Genomic DNA, 23836 nt, shown 5'->3' with positions numbered 1-23836 from the left:
AGTTACATTCACTTTGCTAGTCTTGTATTTAAAACAGTAACCTTTAAAAAAAACAAAACAACTTTGCATTCTCCATAGATGTGGACAAGTCAGACACTGCTTTAAAATAAAAATGCCTGGTTTCTGGTTTAACATATCAGGATACACTTATATTATATTAAAATATATTTCATTTAACCGTCGTAAGAATCTTGTGGAATAGGTATTCTTTTTTCTTTTTTTTTTTTTTTAAAAGTAAACTCTACCCCCAGTGTGGGACTCAAACTCACAACCCCAAGATCAAGAGTCGCATGCTGTACTGACTGAGCCAGCCCGGCACCCTGGTATTACTTCTATTTTATAGATGAAGAATCTGAGGTTTAAGGAAGTAACATAAATTGCCAAGACCATGTAACTTCTTAGTGGCACAGCTAAGATTCAAACCCAAGACTACTTATACCAGAGCACTGGATGGTAACTTCAAAAGAAAAATCTAACTCTCCTTTCAATCCCCATGATCTATATAGACAATAGTATTTCAGGAATAGGTAATCATAGTACTGGTTTTCTAAAATTAATTTGTAGATATCCATAAAGAATTTCTCATCCCAAAATAGTTTCTCTGAGTTTTATAGAATTCTGGCCACAAAGTCAGTTGCAATGTATTAAGAAAATACAACAAATGAATTTAACCCAAGCATTTCTTCACATAAAGTAAGTTAAGATCTATAGCCAGAAAGAGAAAAAACATACTACACTGAATAAGAATTTCAGTCATTAACAATGGTTTTGGATTATATAAACTATTTTATACATAAGTATAGACTGACCACTGTGTATAAGTAAAGTCAAAGTAAATACACATGCACACATACTCACCCTAACACTTTTAAGATGTGACCTATTTGATTTAGATAAATTTCAGTCATAAAACTTACCTGTCAATCGCACTTACCCGACTAACAGTATGATCTTTATCTGTAATCTCTTGTCTATTTCTGGAAGCAGCTTTCTTGCTTTCTTGGGTTAATTCAAAATACTGTTCTTCCAGCAGCCCTCGAGCCAACTGCTCAGACTCAGCTTTTGTTTCTGCTAGATCCAACTGAGTAGCAAGAGTTTCCCTGCAATAGATTTATAAGAGAAATGAAGACAACTATATTTAAACAATAAGAAGCATTTTGTTGCTTAAAATAAAATCCATTTGAATCCAAAGCAAAAATTCTATAAAAGTAATAAATTGCACCTCTAACACTTTGATAAACTATAAAAGTAAAGAACTCTTTAATCCTGTACCTGCTGTTATGCTTAACTAAGAAAAGGTGGTAAAGCAATGGCAAGCAGCCTACTTTTTTTTTTTTTTAAAGATTTTATTTATTTATTTGAGAGACAGAGAGAGAATGAGAGAGAGAGAGCATGAGGGGGGGGAGGGTCAGAGGGAGAAGCAGACTCCCTGCCGAGCAGGGAGCCTGACGTGGGACTCGATCCCGGGACTCCAGGATCATGACCTGAGCCGAAGGCAGTCGCTTAACCAACTGAGCCACCCAGGCGCCCCAGCAGTCTACTTTTGAAAAGGAACTTGTTCTGTATTACAACGGAAGGTAGCATGAGACAGAGGAAAAGTAATAGGCTTTTAAACCAGGAGGCCAGACCTTAACCCTTATCCCTGTTCTTCACTAATTGGGTAAGGACATTGGGAAAATTTCTTCCATTTCCTGGGGCTCAATGAAATCAAATCTGTAGAATGAGAGACTTAAACTAAATGATTTTTGAGGTCCCTTTTAGTTCTGAAATGTAATGAGATTATGACGACTTATAAATAGATTTGTAACCACTATAAACTATTCTTGAAATGTTCCTTGGGAATTATACTTTAAAGCTTTTTGGAATTGACATTCAGACCAGGACCAGATCATTCCAATTTGCTTGCTCTTCCTAAAGAACTTCTGTTCAATAAGCTATCTGAGTCATAACTGTATCTCCCCTATATATGGTAGGTGTTCAATAAATGTTTGCTAAGTGAATGAGTGAATGACTTCCATCTATTTTTTACTAAGGGAATAATACAAATGAAATTTTCTGTCTCAAACCTAAGGAGGGAAACATATACTAACTACAAAAAAAAAACCCACAAACTCATTCATTTGTCCAACAAACATTTACCTAAGTGGTTACTATCTGTTAAGTGAATTAAGACATACAGTAGTAACAGAGTCTCTGCCCTGAGGAAGCACATATTAGTGGGGTGAAACAGGCAATTAAAAAAAAATGAACAAGTAATATATAGCATGCCACAGAGAACACAATAAAATAAAAAAGGTGGAAGAGGCTGTGAATGTGATATTTTACACAGGGTGATCAAGGAGGCCTCTCTGCTAAGACATGTGAGAAGAGATAGGACAGAAGTAAGGGAGTGAGCTATGCAGGTATCTGAAAATACAATGATAAGGTGAAAGAAACATCTAATAACAAATGCCCTAAGTTTGTCTGAAAGAAGCTAATGTCAGTGAACTGAGAGATGAAGGAAAGTTGTGAGAAATGTATTAAGAGAAGTGGGGAGAAAGAACAGACCTTGTAAGGCTTTCTAAGACAGTATAGGGAACTTTGGCTTTTACTCTGAGTATTCTGTTTTAAAAAGATCATTCTGGCTGCAGTATTAAGATCAGACTGTTGGGGGACAATGGCAGAAGCAAGGATATCAACTAGGAGACTAATGAAAGGACCAAAATTGGAGATGGTGGCAGTATGGATCAGGCTGGGAAATGGTACAAGTGGTGAGAACTGATCAGATTCTGGATATACTTTTAAATTACAGCTAGGAAGATTTATTAATGGACTGCATAGACAGTATAAGGAAAAAAAGAAGTCTAGGATAATTTCAAGGTTTTTTATTTAAACAACTGGAAACAAGAGAATTGCTAATACTGAAATGGGGAAAACAGGGAGGAAAAGGTTGGCAAGGTAAGGGAATCAGGAATTTTTTCTGGACATGTTAAAAATGAGATGTTTATTAAACACTCAAGTGGAGTCAAGCAGACGGCTGGACATACAAGTCTGGAATTCAGGGGAGAATGTGCTTGTACACTGATGCTATTTAAAGCCATGAGGCTAGATGAGAACAAGGAAAGAATGATCCCTTGGGCCCTCCAAATTTTAAAGGTCTCAAAAAGGGGAAGGGACAAAGGAGCAAAGGAGGTTAAGAGTAGCTAGTTCAATAAGAAAAAATACCATTTGGTGTCACAGAAGCCAAATGAAGAAATTTTGTCAAGAGAGAGTAATCAACGATGTCACCTGCTACTGTTAAATGAGATAAGGACTGAGAACTGACTATTGTCTTTAAATATTAGGAACTCATCAGTAACCTTGAGAAGGGTTATTTTGGTAGTGTGATGAGTGGAAAAGTCTGGAATGGGCTAGAGAAAGAAAGGGAGAAGAGGACCTGAATATAAACGGTATGTCACCTTTCAAAGAAGTTTGCTACAAATGGAAGCAGAAAAATAGGACAGTAGCTGGAAGTAAAATGCACTTAAAAGATGGTTATTTTTTATAGAAATGTTTACCTGTATGTTTACATAACAGTAAGAATGACTATACAAAGGAAAAAAATGGACACAGGAAAGGTGAGGATTCCTGGAGTCATATTCTTAAGTAGGCAGAAAGGGATGGGATCGAGGCGGTTAAAAGAACATTTTGTTCATTTACATCAGTGGGAAGGAAGGCAGGGTTTATAGGTACAGAGGCAGATAGGTTAGTAGCTGTGAGGGTGGGACAGAGTACTTCTAGGAAGCAAGGCCATCTGTTGAGTGTGAGGATGAGGACAGGCTGCTGAAGATCTGAGGAGAAAGAAGATACAAAATAGCTGTTTCAAATTGTAGGGAAGTGAGTACATTAGGAAAAGATAGGAAGTACTGCCAATGTTAAGTCTATGATCCTAGGGGTAGTTCTGAGCTATTATATCACAAGGGCTTGAGACTGATAACATATTCTTACCTGGGCTTACTGCTTTTATCAAAATCAGATAAATGTATCTAAGTTATATATTAAAATGCCAGAAAACCTATTTGTCCCAAATTATAGTTCTATCCCTGGCTATGCAACTGTGCAAGAGAAAGCAAGAACAATGAGATGGTTCAGGGTAAAACTCTGCAACTATAACCATCCAGACTTCCTTCACAACTCTCCATAAATTAAAGACCTGTCTTTACTGATGCCTAAAGCCAATCCGTCACCTTTATTCTCCTGTCTCCTTAATGAAATCAATTTATGAACCACTCCTTTTTCTTCTAGGATATAAGATTATAAGCAGGAGCTTTGTTCTTGTTCACTGCTGTATTCAAAATGCCCAGAAGTCTCCAGCCCATAGAAAGTGCTCAGAAATTTTTGTTTCAATGAATAGATGTGCAACTTTTCCCACTCTGATTTCCTTCCCATGTCTCATTTAAATATGCTCAAATTTCTGCTATCTTTAAAAAGAAATGGCTCTCTTTCAACTTCTCCTCCAGCTACTGCTCTATGTCCTTGCCTCAACAACCACATTTCTTGAATTTTTTAATTTAACGAGTTATTTACTGACCATCTACTGTGTTCTAGGTACAATTCCAGGTGCTATCCATATAGTACTGAAACAGAGTTAAGGACAAAACACTTAAAAATTCCTTCCTTCACTGAGCTTAAGTTCTAGTAGAAAGAAAAACAGTAAGTAAAATAAGTCAGCAAGTTCTATAATATATTGGGAAGGGATAAGTGCCACAGAGAAAAGTAAAACAGGTTAAGGAAGTACTAAACTGGGCAGCAAGGTAATGGGGTGGGGGATGTTTGCACAATTTTAAGAAGGATATTCAGGGAAGGCCCCTCTGAGATGACATTTAGACCTAGACCTGAAGAGGGTGAAGGAGCACACCATGTGGATACTCAGAGGAAAATGTTCCAGGAAGAAGGGAGAGCAAGTCCAGAAGCCCTGAGGCAGAAGAGTAACTGACCAGTTTGTTGAACTGTAAGGAGGTAAATGTGGCTACTGTCTACACTTGGTCTCCACTTCTACCCTTACCATTCACGTCTCAATCCACTTTAGTATCCATTCTCATTACCATTTAGGAACTGTTCTCAACAAGATAACTAACAACCTTAAATATAACGGACAATTTATTTTTTACTTGACCTTTCTGAGTATTTGGCACTTTAAATCACTTGTCTTCTCTGAAGTATTCTATTCCCCTAGCTTTTGTGATCTTACTCTACTTTTCTCCTTATATCACTGGTGACTTATTTTCCCTTCCTCTGCCCTTTCTTTAGAAGTATAGGCACTAGTAGTCTATCGTCAGCCTTTATGTCTTCTCATCCCACACTAGGGGTTACAATTTGTTACCTAAGAGGGTCAAATGAGTCCATCTCCATCTCCCTCCAGACATACAATTAAAATAAATTTGGGCCAACATTTTACATAAAAATTCAGATTTCTGGCTTCTCTTGAAAAACCAGACCTTAAAATACTGGATCAGTGGGCACCTCGGTGGCTCAGTTGGTTAAGCGACTGCCTTCGGCTCAGGTCATGATCCTGGAGTCCCGGGATCGAGTCCCGCATCTGGCTCCCTGCTCGGTAGGGAGTCTGCTTCTCCCTCTGACCCTCCCCCCTCTCATGCTCTCTGTCTCTCACTCTCTCTCTCTCAAATAAATAAATAAAATCTTTAAAAAAAAAAAAAAATACTGGATCAGTGGTACCATGTGGCAGCAAGTGGTTAGAACTGAGATGAATTCTTCAGTTTGTTATATAATACTCACAACTCACACAATGAACATACCCAACTAGCTTCAAATCAGTTACATGTATGGTACTATAGGTTCATGAGTTTATAAACTCTGATATACACAATCACCATAACAAATCTCATCTATCTCTGTTTCAGTATATAATGACTGTCAAATCAGCTTCAAGTCCTTATCTTTTCTCTGAGCTCTGAAGCAATTTCAGAACCCTTTCTCTTTGGACAACCCATAGGCACCGCAAACTCAATAGGTCTGAAATGGAAAAAATCTTGTCTCCCCTCATTTCACAAACTTGGCATTCCTTAACTCAGGGACAGTGCTACCAGCAACCCAACTGCCCTGGTCAGCAACTTGAGAACCCACCTGAAATTTCCCCCAACTTTTATCCCCACACTCCCAAATCTACAAGTCCAATTGCTTCTACTTCCTATTTTTCCTGTGTACTCGCCTCTCCTTTTACTGTCAACTTCCACTGTAACTTTACATTTAGATTTTCCAATGGCTACATAATTCAACTTCCTGTATCCACCAGTTTTGCGTCCAATCCATTCTTCACTCTAAAGAATGAAGCTTTCTAAGACACCATCTTGTCAATCCCTAGCACTTTGTCATAGACACATACCTTAATTATATTTGTCTCCTGACTATATTCTGAAGTACTTGAGGGTAAGAACCATAACTTACTAATAATTATATCACTGGCATGAAGCACAGTACTTAGCACACTAGTGGTGATATGTTTCTTTTAAACAGATCAAACAAGGGCAAACATATCAACCCTATAGAACAATAGTAGAGGATTGGGTGCCCTTTTCACAGTGAATGCACACAACATGGGATTGCATATTACACTGCAGACACCATACAAATGATAGGCAATAGACTACAACAGGAGTCTATCACTCTCACAGAGACTAACCAGGAAATGTACCTTTGCTCCTACCTTAGACTCCACTAAATATATTAAAGATCTAAGCACTGAGTGTCCATGGTTGCTAACAACACAAAGAAGTAACCAGACAGTACAAGGTTATGTATGAGGTAGTCTTCACCCCTCTAAAATCAGATTTGAGTATGACTAAGACTCTCAATTAGGGATGTCCAATAAAGCTTTCTAGGAGGATAGAAATGTTCTGTATACCTGTGCTGTCAAATATGGTAAACACTAGCCAAATATGACTGTTGAGCACCTAAAATTTAAAATTTAGTTTAAAAACTAAATTTTAAACTTCACTTAAATAAATTAAATAAATTAAAGTTCAAATTTAAATGGCTACATAAGACCAGGGGCTACCATACTGGATAGCACAGTTCTAGATTTAACTACAGACTTGCAGGAAACGCAGGACAAAAATGTCCAACTAACTGTGGAAATGGATCAATAAAATCAGTACAACTGAGGAAAACTATACAAGAAAAATGATCCAGTTCCGTCAACAAATAAGTGTCAGGATAGTGATTATTCAGTGGTGGGGAGGGAAGAAGGCATAATCCGGAGGGGGAATACAGTGGGCTTCTAAAGTGGATAGCAAGAGTCTGTCTCTTTCATGGGTGGTAATTCTAATGATATTTGTCATATAATTCATAAAACTAAGCATGTTAAAATATTTAATGTATTTCTTTGTTTCAGCAATAAAATGGTTAAATTTTAAAAATTTCTATATGGAAAGAGAACATAAAAATGTCAGAAAACTAGTTCTAATGTCTGTTCCACCTAGCTATAAGAAGTTGTTACACTTAAATAGTTTTAGGTCTTCTTCTAAGGCCCTAAGCAGACATGCAATGGAACTTAACCTGCCTAATAATACTAAGAGGGAGAACCGAAATAACTTTACCTAGCATAAAATAATGACTTGCAAGTACAGTATGAAATATTTATATACAAATAGATGTTGAAAGATTGAGAGACCCCTGAAAACAATTTACTATCACAGTTTAGTGAATCTCTATACAATTGCCATAGCGTTACTGTATGACATTTTCACCATAAAGAGAAAAATTAGTCTAAATTTAGTTTGATTTGTTCTGAATTAGCCTAATAAGATTTGCTATACCATTCCCATCAGAATAATGGCACATCTACTCTCTATTTTTAAACTTAAAAGAATGCTATGTTGTAATAGCGATTCTTGTTGTAAAGAAAAATGGATGGACATACTTCTCACTTTGTAGCTCTTGTATTTTCTTTAAATATTCTCTGTTTTTTTCTTCAATTTCTTCCTTAAGTTCCTTTACCTGGGTTTTATAAAGTGTCTGCAAAATAAGTGATTAGAAGAAATAAGTGTTTATGAGGAGTTTAAAAAGTCTGGTAGCTGCTTATAAAGTTAAACAACATACAACCCAACAATTCTCCTCCCAAGTATTTACCCAAGACAAATGCAAGCATATATCCACACAAAATCTTATATATGAATTTTCATTGCAGCATTATCCCAAATTGTAAACAATCAGAGGTTCATCAACAGATGAATTTTAAAAATTGTGGAGTATTCATACTGAACAATAAAAAGGAATGAACTACTGATACAAATGACATGATACACCTAAAAAATATTTTGCTGAGTAAAATATGCTATGAGTAAGCATTAGATCCATATTGTGTTAAGATGCTGTGATTACAGAATAAACTTCTAGTTCTGCAGTCTTTTTTGTAAACTATCCTTTTTCATATAAAAGATAAGGGAGAAAAAAATAGTAAGAACCAGCAAATAGCTGTGAAGAATTACTTTTATACTGTAAACTTACTTATCCCTCTAAGAAATAGCACTTCTCTAGGGGAAAAATACAAATATTTCAATGGGCATGTAAATAAAAGAGGTACTAGATGATTACTCTGTGAAAGTATATGGACAAGAAAGTGTGCATGATATTATAGACCACTCTGCAGAAGTCAGTACTATAACACTTTGAACAGTTAAGGTTAATCTCTACCCAGGGAAAGATTTTTTAACAATACTGATTTTTTTAAAAATTAAAATCACTGATAGTCTAACAAGCCAAGAAAAAAATAGGCAAAAAATACCAAGTCACCATGTTTATTAGGAGATGAGCAGAGTACAGCATAAAGCTCTGAACACGTGAAAGTTCTGTAGAGCTCTACTAGTGTTCAGATTCTTTATTTAGGAAATCATTATTTCCAATATTGTTCACTTGATTTCTAGGGCATGTTCACCAGCACAACTCAAACTCTCTCATTTAAGTGCACTAAGACTTGTAGGAAAAGCAGCTGTGCTAGTGTTCACAGTAATGGAGAAGCTAGGTAAATGTTAAGTTGAAATGGTGGAGTATAAACTTGGCAACCAAAAGAAACAAAAAACACAGAGGCTTCAATAACATCTCAAAGCACTGGCTATAAATGTTAAAGTAGTAGTGAAAATAACCTGCCCTGCAGCCAGTAAGAGTTAGAATGACTTCTATGGAGAAAAAAGCAAAATAGATGAAGTGCATACGGAGAGCTAAAACAAGACCAAAGCTTTTGAGCATTAACTATACCTATAACTGTATGCAGTTACACCTACAAATGTAACGTGCATACATGAACCATGCATGAAAATACTGACACTCCAAGCACCCAAGCTTGCTACCAGGCAAACAAAACCCTTAACGAAGTCTTATATATAGCTTTAGTTTGATGGCAGTTCTAGAAATATTTCACAGAAATGGTCATTTCTTTATAACTTACACAGATCATGAACTCAGATTCAGAAATGAAATGTAGAGATGGGGATATATAAAGGGGGAGAAAACTACTTCACGGTCATTTGGGAAAAAGTCACAGTTCACATTAAAAATCTTAATACTTTGTTTTAAGCCAAGTGTTAAAAATGATTCTTACCGAGAAATACTGCTCAGCTTCAAGCTGATCTTGGAGCTCCCGCATCTGTCCTTCATTTCCTCTATACTGTCTTCAGGTAAAAGAGAAAACCATAAATGAATGCTATTTACACTAGGCTTTATATTATTCTTTATTTATTACAGTTGCTAAAAATAAAAAGGTTTACTAAAATGACCTTTGTTTTTAAAAATCATACTTCATTACACAGTATTACTTTATTATATTTGATCAGGTCATGCTGTTTGGTTCCATTTTACTCCTTATAAAATGATACTGTGCAAAGCAGAGGGATCTGTTTTCTAATGTGACTTTCAGGAGAATATTAATTGTGGATTAATCCAAGTTGCAAAAATAAAAATGATACTTTTTTGGTAAGTTTTAATAGAGAAAAGCATTCTTAAAATACATTTTATTTTTATTTTATTTTATTTTTTAGAGATTTTATTTGTCAGAAAGAGAGAGAGGGCACAAGCAGGGGGAGCTTGCAGGCAGAGAGAGAAGCAGACTCCTCACTGAGCAAGGAGCCCAATGAGGGACTCGATCCCAGAACCCTGAGATCATGACCCGAGCGAAGGCAGTTTAGTCGACTGAGTCACCCAGGTGTCCTTTAGGGATACATTTTAAATATCTTATGTAGTAAAGTAAGCAAATAAAAAGAGGGAACATGAAAATATTTAATAAATATTAAGAATATTATACATGCTATACATTATATATACATATAATACTATACATGATGGCCAATAAAGCATGGGGGTGGGGCTGGAAATGAAAAACCAGGTAAGAAACAAGAAAGGAGGCAAGAACAATAACTGACAAAGGAGGAGGAACACAGACACATCTACATATATATGTAATACACACAGGAACACAATTCACATAGAAACAGATAAGACAGTTATCTGTTATCTGACAATGCAACCCACAAACATACACGCTCAAGGATAAACAATTCTGTCTGCATCTGCTAGATTTTCATATTAGATAGTAATAGCTTTGTATTTTCAGCATCTACCAAGGCATATGGTTGATAAAAGAACATAACAGATGTTCACTGAATGCTGAGTGAAAGTTATTTCGGGAGAAGAAAACTATGAAACACATTACGTGAAAATGATGGCTCTAAAAGGGGGAAAAGAATTTTGCCAATATAAATCCAACAAAACAAAAACCAATAATTTTATTCAAGAATTACTATGCTGTAAATGAAGGTGGCAAATGAAGATATTGTAACATAAATCTAGAGGAAATAAAAACACATGACTTGGCATAAGATACACTCATCTTTGACATTAAATTTCTGAAGCATGTCTTTATACAAATTCTGAAAGTACAAACAACACCTTGCTTTGTCTCTACTTCAAGTAAGCGAACACATCACATCTCAGAGTAGAAGAAAAAAGGTACTTTGCATTCTGAGATGAACCAAAGAAACAAGACAAATACAGGGTCATCATGTCTAACTCTAGTTTCTAAAATAAAGAAACACTGAACATTTCCCGTAACGTACTGAATCTTATCCCTGATTTTTGTAATTCTAGTGTGAAGAAACATGACTTGTGGGTATGAAAATCATATGACAAAACTGTAGCTCTCAGTTTAACGGTAAAGTCAGTAAGTAGCCTTGATAATCTCCTTTTTTCTCCTCTTAAAGATCTCTACTTTTTATTTACTAAGGCTCCCTTGCAAACCTTTGTAAGTAAATTCTTTCACTTCTAAATGAATTTTTCTAAAGTCTTCCTTTCACAAACTCCAAATACATTATTTCCACACACATAAAATATCAAACATAAGCAAATGCAGAACACAAAAAAGAAAGAAAAATGTTATTTTTGAGACTTACTTTGTAAGCTGAGCTAATTCAAATTCTAATAATCTCTTTGCTTCCAATAAAGTATTTATTTCCTGTTTCATGTGCTTTTCTAAACCTTTTAAATTGTCTGCTTCAAATGCTTGAGTCTTCAATTCATTCTGTAACAACAGTCGCTTGTTTGATTCCTGCTCCAGTTGAAGGGACAGATTCTTAACCTATGAATGAGAAAAGTAATTGGGATCTTACATCTCACTATTTATTTATTTAGACAGACTTATTTATTTATTTATTTATTTAGACAGACTTATTTATTCATTTGAGAGAGAGAGAGAACGGGGGGTGTGTAGGGGGCAAAGGGAGAGAGGTAATTTTATCAGTACTTTGGTCCCCAAGTTTCCCATGACTACTCAGTATGTCTTTTCTTCTCTGGTTGTATCAAGTCCTTTTTTGTCCTTCACTTACCTATCTTCTCTCATTAATCACTCTTTTATTATCATCATCACTGATAATGTTCCCTTTACCAACTCTGGCTTCTGACTCTCAAACTATTAACCTTTGAGGTCTTACCCAACCTTTAAATAATGGTAGTATCTCATCCACTCTACTTTAAAGAAGTCTTTCCTGATTATTCTGGTCTTCTCTCTCTCTCTTCTCTAACTTATATATGTGAATTATTATTTTAAATCTTATAAGTGATTTCTAAAATACATATAATAAAACACAAGGATATAATATCATTTTATCTTTTTATTTACTGCTTTCTAAAAGTGTACCCTGTGCTTTCTATCAATCTAAACCAGTCAAGACTCTGTGGTTTAACACTTTTCTTGAAATCTAAGAGCAATTGCTCCTCTTTGGGATTACTGGGTAACTTTACAATAAAGGTTGTTTTTGTTTTTTAAAAAAGCAGATGGTCATGGGTGCCTGGGTGGCTCAGTTGGATAAGCGTCTGCCTTCGGCTCAGGTTATGATCCTGGGGTCCTGGAAGTGAGTCCTGCTTTGGGCTTCCTGCTCAGCGGAGAGTCTGCTTCTCCCTCTCCCTCTGCTTGTGCTCTCTCTCATGTGCGTACTCTCTCTCAGAATAAATAAATAAAATCTTAAAAAAAAAAAAAAAGCAGATAGTCAGATTCTTCAGGGGAGGATCTATAACACTTCTACAGAGTTGTACTGTCATAGTGCAAAATAGCATAGAACCTACAGTGTGAATGTTCACTAACTATCTGTGGATGAAAATCCTAGGAGGTAAGGGTATAGTGGTGACCTTACAGCAGTGAACATATACATACAGGTTATTTTATTCAAATCTCCTCCCTGTTGTTTAAATTACAGATAATGACTTCTCAGTCATAACTTATGATTGTTTCTTTTATAAGACGAACAAAACCAGTACTATTTTTCTTACTTCATCCTCCATCCTTTCTTTATTTTCAGTCAAATGCTCGAGCTTCTGCTGAGATTGTTTCAGATCAACATCTAGCATTGAACACTGTTTCTCAATCTGAACAACTCTATTTTCAGCCTTCTCTCGAGCTTCTCTCTCTTCCTTCAGCTTTTTTTCCATTTCTGTGGGGGGGGAAAAAAAAAAGAGTTACAAACATACATACTTCATTTTCAAATGTATAAGACAAATTGGTGTATAAGACAAATTGGTGCCAAAAATCCCTACTGTTTTTATCCTGGGATTCTAATAGAGCTATTCACTATAGAAGTCCTAAGGTTATCTGAATTATTTGTATAGTAGGATCTCTAAATGAAGGGAGTTATAAAATATAATAAAGTAATAAAATCTTCTAAATCCAGCCCATGCCCAATGATATGAGAGATTATTCAGTGCCATTTTCAGACCAGAAGGTGAAAATATAGCTGGGAAAAAAGTGAACTAATAAGAAAAATGGGGGTAGTTCAGATAAAAGCAGAAAAATAAGGCTGTGATTATTAATCTATACCTTGCACTGTTCCAGAACAGTGGACTTAACGCTGATAGGAATTCTGATTTATGCATCTCAGATAAACAAGATTCCATGGTAGTATAATACCTACTTTAATCATTACCAGAACTTACTAGTCTACAGTGAGGCTCCTTTTTTGAGATATGATAACTAAGGTTCTGAGAGGTTAACTTTTCCAAGGTCTGGCAACTAGTAAGTTGGACCAAATGACTCAAACTTGAGTCTGCTTTTCCATCCTCAGAGACTGCCCTCCAGGTGACAAAATAGAAACCAACAGAATAGAACTTCCTCATCTTTCCTCCCAAACCTACTAACTTAGCCACACCAATAATCATTACTTCTTAATTCCTGTCTCTACTCAAACATAAATCTATCCACTTCTGTTTTGGACTTTGTTTCTTCAATTATTTCATCTCTTCTCTGCCTCAACAATTTCCTGCTCCCAACTGAATCATTCTCATCAACATAATAATCTAATTTATTATCTCTCCTCCTAAAATATCCTCTACTGATCTCATATTCCTTCTCAGCTACCATCCATCTCTGTTGACGAACTTCTGAAAGGGCTATCTACATTTGTCTCCAGTGCCTCATCTACTATTCATTTATTACTTTCCATTTCTTCTATCTCTAGCATTCTGCTGAAACTGCTTTGTATGATAACCAATGATGTCCATCTTGTAAAATGCAGAGGACACACAACGTTCATGTCTTCATCTTTACTGACCTTAACAGAATTCAATATATTGAACAACTTCCTCATTTTTTTCAATACTCTTCGAGTTCTAATACCATACACTCTTTTGGCATTTCTGTGACCCCTCTGGCTGTTCTTTCTTGGTGTCCTTTGCTGGTTTTCCTCTTCTATCTGACCTCCAAATGTTAAGACTACCTAAGGGCTCCTTATGATTCCTTTTCTATTCTGCCTTTATTCTTCCCTTAGCTGATCTCATCAGGTTCTGCATACAGCTCTATGTGTGTGACTCCTGAATTGATACCTCTCCTCTCAGCTCGACTTATATAACAATTGACTATTTGACATCTCCACCCACATATCTAATATGCTTTTCAAAGTTAACATATCTAAACAGACAATTTTATTTCCCTCCCCTCCCAAATCCCTCCTATCTCAGTCATCTCAATGTCAAAACATATTAATATCTGTCCAGCTGTCAAAATTAAAAAGCCTGAGGTGCGCCTGGGTGGCTCAGTTGTTAAGCGTCTGCCTTCGGCTCAGGTCATGATCCCAGGGTCCTGGGATCGAGCCCCACATCGGGCTCCCTGCTCAGGGGGAAGCCTGCTTCTCCCTCTCCCTCTCCCTCTGCTTGTGTTCCCTCTCTCTCTGTGTCTCTCTCTGTCAAATAAATAAATAAAAATCTTAAAGAAAAAAAATTAAAAAGCCTGAGTCTTTCTTGATTCCTTCTTTTTCCTCTTTCCATCCAATTCCTTACCAACTCTTGCCTTCTGTATCTCCATTTCTTTCTAGCTCTACTACCCACCAATGCCTATAGATTAGAGCCTTCTAGTTGATTTCCCTTTTTAAACTGTTCTCTCTCAAAATGATTTTCCACACAGTAGTAGAAGTGGTCTTTTAAAAACAAATTATACCTTCCAGCACAGCTCAAAACACTACAATGGCTATCCACTATTCTTAGAATAAGGGTATTGAACTTATCACCTCTTCGGCCTGGAACATACTTCCCTCTGCTCTTTCAATGGAGGTTCATTTTGATTCAAATAGTATTAGTTTAGAGAGGCCTTTCCTCAGAACCCCATCTAACATAGCAATTCTTAGAAACTATCACATGATATTTTCTTTGTATTAATGACTACAATCTGTACCTATTTTCATTTATTTGCTTTTTTCGTTTATCTCCACCATCAGAATATAATCTCTAAGAGGTAGGGTTCTTGTAAGTCTTACTCTGTGGTATATATTCCCAGGTATGCCTGGCCTATGGTAGACAGTCAATAATTAACATATGTGAAAGAAATAAAAGTAGTTTAATATCGCTAAATCATGAGATACACATAAGAAAGTGCAGAGCAGTAAAACTATAAAGACAGGTTAAGTGCTAACTCAAAGATTCTTTATGTCATGAGAAGTCTGACGTGTATCTTGCAAATAGTGAAAAGACAAAAGGATTTTAAGAATGACCAGCACAGTAAGATTTAAATTTCAAAAAGATCACTCTGGCCTAAGTGGGAACAATAGATCGATGAGTAGAATAATTCCTGGCATAGTAATAATTAAAAGTTTACTGCAATAAATCAAGCAAAGTGATGACATCACCATGAACTAAAAGAGAAAAGGAAAAGAGGAATATATTGTATATATCATTTGGAAGCAGAAATGCTGAATGATTCCCAGACTTCCGGCTTGGGTTCCGGATGTTGAATATCACCACCTTTAACCATAGTAATTTTTCCCATTTACTGAAAGCTTTTTTTTTTTTCTTTTCTCTCTCTTACTTTCTATTTATTTATTTGAGAGAGAGAGTGTGCAAGTGGGGGGAGGGGAAGGGGAAGAGGGAGAGAGAGAAATCCTCAAGCAGACTCCCCACTGAGTGCAGAGCCCGATGCAGGGCTTGATCCCAGGACCCTGAGATCATGACCTAAGCTGAAATCAAGAGTTAGTCAGATGCTTAACCAACTGAGTCACCTAGGAGCCCCCCATTTATTGAAAGCTTTCTATGTACAGGCACTTTACATACATTTGTTCACTTAGTATCTTTTTAATAGTCACAGTATAGCTAAGAGGCAAAACAGATTTGTTTGATTCCAAGCCTGGGCTCCTAAAAACTATATAGCCATTAACTAGTATTGTGAGAATAAGAGATTAGGGCAGGTTTGACAGATAAAATCATCAGCTTTCCCTTGAATGAACTGAATTTATTATATTTTTAAAAGATTTTATTTATTTTGAGAGAGAGAATGTACAAGCGGGGGGGAGGGGCAGAGGGAGAGAATCTCATGCATACTCCCCACTGAGCGCAGAGCAGACGTGGGGACATGGGGCTGAATCTCATGACCCTGAGATCATGACCTGAGCCGAAATCAACAGTCAGACGCTTAACTGACTGAGCTACCCAGGCATCCCTTGAAAGAACTGAATTTAAAGTGTCAAGTAACACTTCCAGATTGTAGCCAGTTACAAAGAAGTGCAAGGTGAAAAAAGGAAAACTCCCTTCTAAAAGTCTGGCTCTAAAGGGATGGAATAAAATAGTGGCAGTAAGGATCATGTATTACTACAGGGGGTTATCTTTTTTTTTTTTTTTAAGATTTTATTTATTTATTTGAGAGAGGAGAAAGAGAGAGCACAAGCAGGAGAGGGGCAGAAGGAGAGAAGAAGCAGACTACCCACTGAGCAGGGAGCCTGACGCAGGGCTCAATCCTAGGACCCTGGGATCACTACCTGAGCCCAAGGCAGACACTTAAAACCAACTGAGCCACCCAGGTGCCCACCCTTTTTTTTCTTTTTAAATGGAAGAGACTTGCACATGTTCACAAGGAAGGATTCAGGGGCACTTGGGTGGCTCAGTCAGTTAAACGTCTGCCTTTGGCTCAGGTCATGATCCCAGAGTCCTGGGATCAAGTTCCACGGTGGGCTCCCTGCTCAGTGGAGAGCCCGCTTCTCCCTCTCCCCATCTACCCCGCCCCAATGCTCGTGCTCTCTAGCTCTCTCACTCGCTCTCGCTCTATCTCAAATAAATGAATAAAATCTTAAAAAAAACAAACAAGAAAGGATTCAGTGGCGGGGAAAGGTTAAGGATAAAGAAGAGAAAAAGAGAGAAGATGAGATAAGAAGAGACTAGATCTGAGTACAGCTAGCACATATTAGCCAGAACAAGAGGAGGATCAGTATCTTCTAAGAAGAGAGGAAAGACAATGAAGATGAGTAAAGAAATAGGACAGGCTGATTAAGAGAACAAGACTTTGAGGAGTTCACGCCTATGCTTTCACTATTTCTTTTTGAAATAGGAGAAAAGCTCACCTAAAAGTGGAGTGATAAAGGAATGGCAAAGAAGTCTGAGAACAAAAATGTCCTTCTGAGAGAAGGACAGTGAGTGATGTATTAAAAACTGAAAGCTCTAATGCACTGGGCTAAGCCCCATCTAAATAACTACTTGAAGTGAAGAAAGTAGTTGGTTGGTCTGATCTAAGGTTGTGTTTAGAGGCATACCCAGTATAGTGGAAATACAGAGGAATCAGAAAATTGAGGGTACAAAGCAAGAAAGCAGATGAACTAAAAGACAATGAGTTCCAGAATAGATCAGGAAGAAAATAAAGGAAAGGGCTAAAAAAATTGGGACCAAAGAGAGATTCCACTGACATGTATAGGAAATGGAGGATAACAGAATGAGGGAAATAAAAGGTGAAATTTAATAAAATGGAAGGTATTGGGGTGCCTGAATGGCTCAAGTTGGGTATCCCAACTCTTGATTTCGGCTCAGGTCAAGGTCTCAGGGTTGTGAGATTAGGCCCCATGCTCAGCGGGAAGTCTGCCTGAGATTCTCTCTCCCTTTGCACCCCCACTAAAATAAATAAATCTTAAAAAAAAAAAAAAAAACCCAAAAAAAGAAGGTATCAAAAGAGGAAAAAAAGAGAAGTATCTTTTTACTAGATCACAATTTATAATTTTTAAGCATTTATACTATTATAAAATGAAATTTTAAATAAATTTTTTTGGTAGGCATTATTTAAAAACTAATCATGTAGAAAATATTAAAACTGACACTTACCACACATTGCAACAGACTTTGCCTCTTCAATAGATTGATGTTTGTCAGTTAAACAAGCTTTGGTTACTTTATGTTCATTTACCTCTTGTTCTAAATGTTGTTGTAATGATTTAAGCTTATAGTTTAAATCTATCTCTAAATTATTTTTTTCCTGTAAAATGGAAATGAATTATGTAATACACTATGTAAAAGACACATGATTAAATCTTACATTATTTAATATTCTATAAGAGATAATATATGAATCACATGGACCTGAAATGTGACACCATATTTACTTAAATATTTTTATTTAGGACATAATTTTATTTTTTATGCTTTCTTGTATATTTCATATTACTTATAATGTCTTACTTTAAAAATCATGATAAGCACATACAATTAAAAGCAAAATATCACCTCCCCCCCCCCCCAATAGGGTTGTGGTGGTGGTTATATTCAAGAGGGCTCACTGCTAGGACCAGAAATGAAGAATTCTTTGGTTCATTAAAAAAATATTTGCTGCCACTTTAAAAAAATTTAGATTTAAATCTATATTAGTTTACATTAAATTATGATTAAATTAAATCTACACCTAGATTTACATTGCCTTGACAAAAGGACAAGTCAAAATGTATTCCATTTCTAATTGGGTGCATCTTCTATTCTTCCATCTTTCATCCTACATCCACATTTACATCAGGCTTAGACATACTGCTCTGATTATCACAAAACCTGTCCAAAGGACAAAATAAGTGGTGCATTTTCTGATCCTTTATCTGAGGATCTAGTAAACCTATATTTCAGGGAGGAATTGAAAATGTGAGAGCTAGATCTGCATGTTATCTATTTAATCCTTTTCTCAGCAAGGTAAGGACAGAGGATAACCAATGACATTTCTGATTAGTGAGAAAACTATATGCAAAGGCCAAACATATATGCTCTTTTCTACTTTGCTAACTTTTACCAATAAAATGGAAAAAGCATACACGGTCTATCATACACCTAATCCTTTGTTTTCTTTTTTGATAAGGCTAGTAAGGTTCAGCACCTTCATCTTACCCAAGTACAAAAACATGGAGGAAAAATTCTACATGAAAAGATATTTCCAAACCAAAGTAATTTGTGATGATCAGATAATATCAAACATCTAGATGGTACCCTTCAAGGTTAAAAACAAACAAAAATAACACAATAAAAAGCACTAAATAAGACAGACATACACCCCCACAAAACCACCAACAACCATAAAAACTTTTAGAAATGCAAGTATATAAACATTAGGAATGAAAGCTATTTTATAAAAATACATTATAATATTTGATAGCCAGTACACAATATCTCATAATTGGTACGTTAAATCGTTTACCTTTTCTGAGTGATTAAGCAGGTCTTGAGCTTCTTTTCTTTCTCCTTCCACTCTTTCAAGATTATGTTTGAGATGCTTCACCTCCTCTTGTAAAGATGTAATTCGAGCTATGAAGTGAGAAGTTCAAGTAACAAAGTCATCAAAAGAAAAGTCTGTTTTTCTTTTTCAGCATGATCATTAAGATAAAAAAGTTTTAGGGGCGCTTGGGTGGCTCAGTCGGTTAAGCACTGGACTCTTGGTTTTTGCTCAGGTCATGATCTCAGGGTCAAGCCCCAAGACGAGCTCCACACTTGGCACGGAGTCTGCTTGAGATTTTCTCCCTCTCTAAAATAAATAGGTAAAATCTTTTTTAAAAAGCCAAGAAGTTTTAAATTTCCTGATTAGGTAGAATTTATTAAATTATAAAGTATTATTGATTTTTTTATTATCAAAATATTAAATTTTTATTTATAATTAATTTATTTGATATTTTCTTGGTAACATATACAATAACTACAATATGCAGTAATAAAAATGTTAATGCTAATTGGAAATCATCCAGTACATATTCCTCATTTCACAAATGGTCAAAGAGATGGAGCCTGAGCTTGGTCCAGAAATCAGATATAGTCATTTTATTAAGTGTTCTTTTCTACCATATTAAGAGTAAGACCCTTTAGTTAATTAAGGCAAGTATTTCAGTATTCTTTATGTGCCAGACATTCTGAAAAGCCTTTAATTACTCTTAAACTTAATGAAGCCATACTCTGTTTTTATAGGAAGCTGAAATTTAAGGAACTCAAGTGCTCTAACAAAGCTTAGTTTTAACCTACCACCTCAGGCTCATGCCATGCAATGGTAGCAACTCATATATTTGGTAACTCTCTTCATTAGAACATGCTTGAGGCCTTATGTGTTTTTAATGCATAAATATTTAACAAACACAGATTTAATACACAGAATCTATTTTTTAAGTAGACTATTTTTTAAAGATTTTATTTATTTGACAGAGAGAGCACAAGCAGAGGGGGAGAGAGAGAGAGAGAAGCAGGCTCCCTGCTGAGCAAGGAGCCCGATGTGGGACTCGATCCCAGGACCCTGGGATCATGACCTGAGCTGAAGGCAGCCGCTTAACCGACTGAGCCACCCAGGTGTCCCACAGAATCTAATATTAGTATTATAATTATATTGCAAGTAAGAACCTATTTTCTTATTCTGTGATTCAAAGCAACCTAGGATTCAACAGGGAAATGGATAAAGCACCCAAAAAGACCAGGAAAAACTCTGTACTTCTCTAAGTTCAGTGTTTAACTTGCCGGACCTGCCAGAGATTTCAATGTATTCTACCTGCCTCCATATTTTAGTGTTTCTGAATTAGTTCTTTAATGAACAAATGAATATTACATCTTTGGCACCCAATAATGCTTTGCTGGACTAGTTCTAGGATCCAGAGAGCAATGAAACAAATTTATTTACACACAAATTTATAGACAGTACTGGAATTATGTTCATGTAGGAGAAACACCTGCTAGTTTCTTTCAAATGGCTGAGCAAAAAATACAAATTATGTATGTGTTTGTATGGACAGAAATAAAGCTAATGTGGCAATATGTTTAAATGTTGAAGTGCTAGCAAAAAAAATGCTTCTTTCGGTATTTAAAATAAATAATAGGCTTTAAATATCTGTACAAAGATAGTAAATTCAGGTTAAACTGAATTTTTCATGTAGAATAAGATTATACAAACCAACTCCTAAGAAGAAAAAGTAAGAAAAATATAGGTGTTGAATCCTACATAGAATCCTAATAAGCCTATGAAAGACTTATTAAAATATAGTTTCTTTTCTTTATTTTTAAAAGCATGCTAAAAAAATATAACATGTTTGTGTAATACATAAAAACAAAAACAAAGAACCCTCCTATACAAAATTTTATAAAAATATTGTGAAAGGATTAAGAACCAAAATATCAGGTATCATAACCCAAACTGAACAGGGAATACCTTCATGATCTAATCAAACAATTCAACAGGCCACAATAAAGGAAAAAATATAAACTGGACTACATTAAAAATAACAACAGTGAGACCTCCTGTTCATAAGCAGACAGCATTTAAAAATTAAAAGACAAAACAAAGAGAGGGAGAAAAGAACTACGATACATTTATTTGATAGAGGACTAACACCTAGTGGTTATACAAACCAGTAAGAAAAAGGGAAACTATCTAATAAAAAAAAAAAAAGAGGCAAAAGACTTGAACAGCACATCACGAACTGCCAACAAACATGAAAACCGCTCAATCTTAGACACCAGGGAAATGCAAATTAACCCATAAGGAAATACTATCACACCCCATTAGAATGGCTAAAACATCAATGCTGACAAAACTCAATGGGGACTGAGTATTGTTCTTTTTTTTTTTTTTTTTTTTTTTTTTTGAAAATCTTAAATTTTTAATCCTTTCTTTACAGGTTACCTAAACCACTTTTGATTAAGAAAACTGTAGAAAGTTAGTAACTGCCACAAGCAAATGCCAGGCGGCGGCACGTGTCAATTTTCCACAGAGTCCTGCTTTGCGGGGTCTCCGCTCACACTCGCTGGAATCGGTCGCGGCAGAGTTTAGTCCACAGGTCGCTTCTCCCCGTATTTCTTTGTAAACTCTTCAGCATTCTTACAGAATTTTTTACGGTCCTTAGAGTATTCTTCAGCTAGGTCAGCCCGAAGTGGGTGCTCGGGCTGGGGGTCGTTCACCAGTGCTATGAGGGACTGGATTACTTGGTCGGTTTTGGTTGCTGGCTTCCAGTTTTCAGCACTAATTACTGGCAGACAGACCTGCCCCTTTTCATCGATGTTCGGGTGATAGATCTTTGTTTTAAATGTGATCTTCGGTGGTTTGAATGGGTATTCTGCTGGAAAGTTGATTTCGATTCTGAAGGCCCCCTTATCATATGGAGGGTTGTCAAGAACAATAAGCCCTTGCCAAGTCAATAAATTAGCTTCATCAACCTGGATGTTACGGAAGTTTTTCATTCCACATTTGCGGATTTCTTCAAGCTCCTTCATCAGCCTCCTGCTGGCCGCCATCTTGGATCTGGTGCTGCTGCTTTCCCAGCCTGAGTATTGTTCTTAAAGAGAAAGTGGAACAACTGGAACTGTCATATACTCCTGGTGAATGTAAACTGGGGTAGCTATTTTGATATACAGGTATACCCTGGAAATATTGCGGTTTGAGTTCTACTAGACCACAGAAATAAAGGGAATATCTCAATAAAGTAATCAAATTAATTTTTTGGTTTCCCAGTACCTATAAAAGTTACATCTACACTATACTGTATAGCCTATTAAGCGCACAATAGCACTATGCCTTAAAAATGTACATACCCTAATTTTAAAATTTGTTATTGCTAAAAAACACTAACCATTATCTGAGCTTCCAGTGAGTCAGTCTTTTTGCTGGGGGGAGGGTCTTGCCTCTATGTTTTGGCTGCTGACTGACCACGGTTGTGGTTGCTAACGGTTGCGTGGCTGTAGCAATTTCTTAAAATACGACAACAATGAAGTTTGCCACATCGACTGATTCTTCCTTTCATGAACGACTTCTCTGTAGCATGAATGCTGCTGTTTGATAGATTTTACCCACAGAACTTCTTTCCAAACTGGAGTCAATCCTCTCAAACCCTACCACTGCTTTCTCAACCAAGTTTATGAAAGATTCTAAATCCGTTATTGTCATTTCAACAATCTTCACAGCATTTTCACCATGCATAGTTTCCCTCTCAAGAAACCACTCTCTTTGCTCATCCATAAGAAGAAACTCTTCATCTGTAAAAATTCTATCAGGAGCTTGCAGCAATTCAGTCACATCTTCAGACTCCACTTCTAATTCTGGTTCTCTTGCTATTTCCACCACATCTGCAGTGACTTCCTCCACTGACGTCTAGAACCCCTCAGTCATCCATGAGAACTGGAATCAACTTCTGAATTTCTGGTAATGTTAATATTTTGACTTCTTCCCATGAATCAGGAATGTTCTTAATGGCATCTAGAATGGTGACTCCCTCCTAGAAGGTTTTTAATTGACCTTCCACCGATCCATCAGAACAATTCTGTCTATGGCAGCTATGGCCTTATGAAACATACTTCTTAAATCATAAGACTTGAAAGACAAAATTACCCTTTGATCCATGGGCTACAGAATGGATGTTGAGTTAGCAGGCATGAAAACCACATTCAGCTCATTGTACATCTCCATCAGAGCTCTTGGGTGACCAGGTGTATTGTCAATGAGCAGTAATATTTTGAAAGACATCTTTTTTCTGAGCAGTGGGTTTCAGCAGTGGGCTTAAAATACTCAGTCAACTACTTGTAAACAGACGTGGTGTCATCTAGGCTTTGTTGTTCCATTTCTAGAACACAGGCAGAGTAGATTTAG

General features: G+C 36.3%; 2 protein-coding genes across 3 annotated transcripts in view; both read right to left on the bottom strand.

Moving 5' to 3' along the window:
• ROCK1 (Rho associated coiled-coil containing protein kinase 1) overlaps window positions 1–23836 on the bottom strand; it is a 153119-nt gene that overhangs the window by 27330 nt on the left and 101953 nt on the right. The window contains exons 17-23 of the mRNA XM_044921234.1: window positions 19427–19533; window positions 18079–18229; window positions 12790–12950; window positions 11418–11602; window positions 9575–9644; window positions 7898–7992; window positions 935–1100 (exon numbers count right to left, since the gene is read on the bottom strand). Coding sequence (XP_044777169.1) covers window positions 935–1100; window positions 7898–7992; window positions 9575–9644; window positions 11418–11602; window positions 12790–12950; window positions 18079–18229; window positions 19427–19533 — 935 coding nt within the window. The remainder of the gene's footprint in view (window positions 1–934; window positions 1101–7897; window positions 7993–9574; window positions 9645–11417; window positions 11603–12789; window positions 12951–18078; window positions 18230–19426; window positions 19534–23836) is intronic.
• Window positions 21845–22499, bottom strand: LOC110576836 (ubiquitin-conjugating enzyme E2 L3-like). 2 transcript variants are annotated; one of them, XM_044921236.1, is made up of 2 exons: window positions 22462–22488; window positions 21847–22365 (listed from the first exon to the last, which is right to left on the bottom strand). In XM_044921236.1, the coding sequence occupies exons 1-2, from the start codon at window positions 22486–22488 to the stop codon at window positions 22024–22026; spliced, it is 369 nt and encodes a 122-aa protein (XP_044777171.1). In that variant the 3' UTR covers window positions 21847–22023. The 2 variants fall into 2 exon arrangements, with proteins under 2 accessions (XP_044777170.1, XP_044777171.1); XM_044921235.1 differs by having other exon boundaries at window positions 21845–22499.

This window comes from Neomonachus schauinslandi, chromosome 14, assembly GCF_002201575.2.
Source record: "Neomonachus schauinslandi chromosome 14, ASM220157v2, whole genome shotgun sequence".
NCBI classification, from domain to species: domain Eukaryota; kingdom Metazoa; phylum Chordata; class Mammalia; order Carnivora; family Phocidae; genus Neomonachus; species Neomonachus schauinslandi.
The sequence above is the reverse complement of the archived record's forward strand: the minus strand, read 5'-3'. Positions and strand labels throughout refer to the sequence as shown.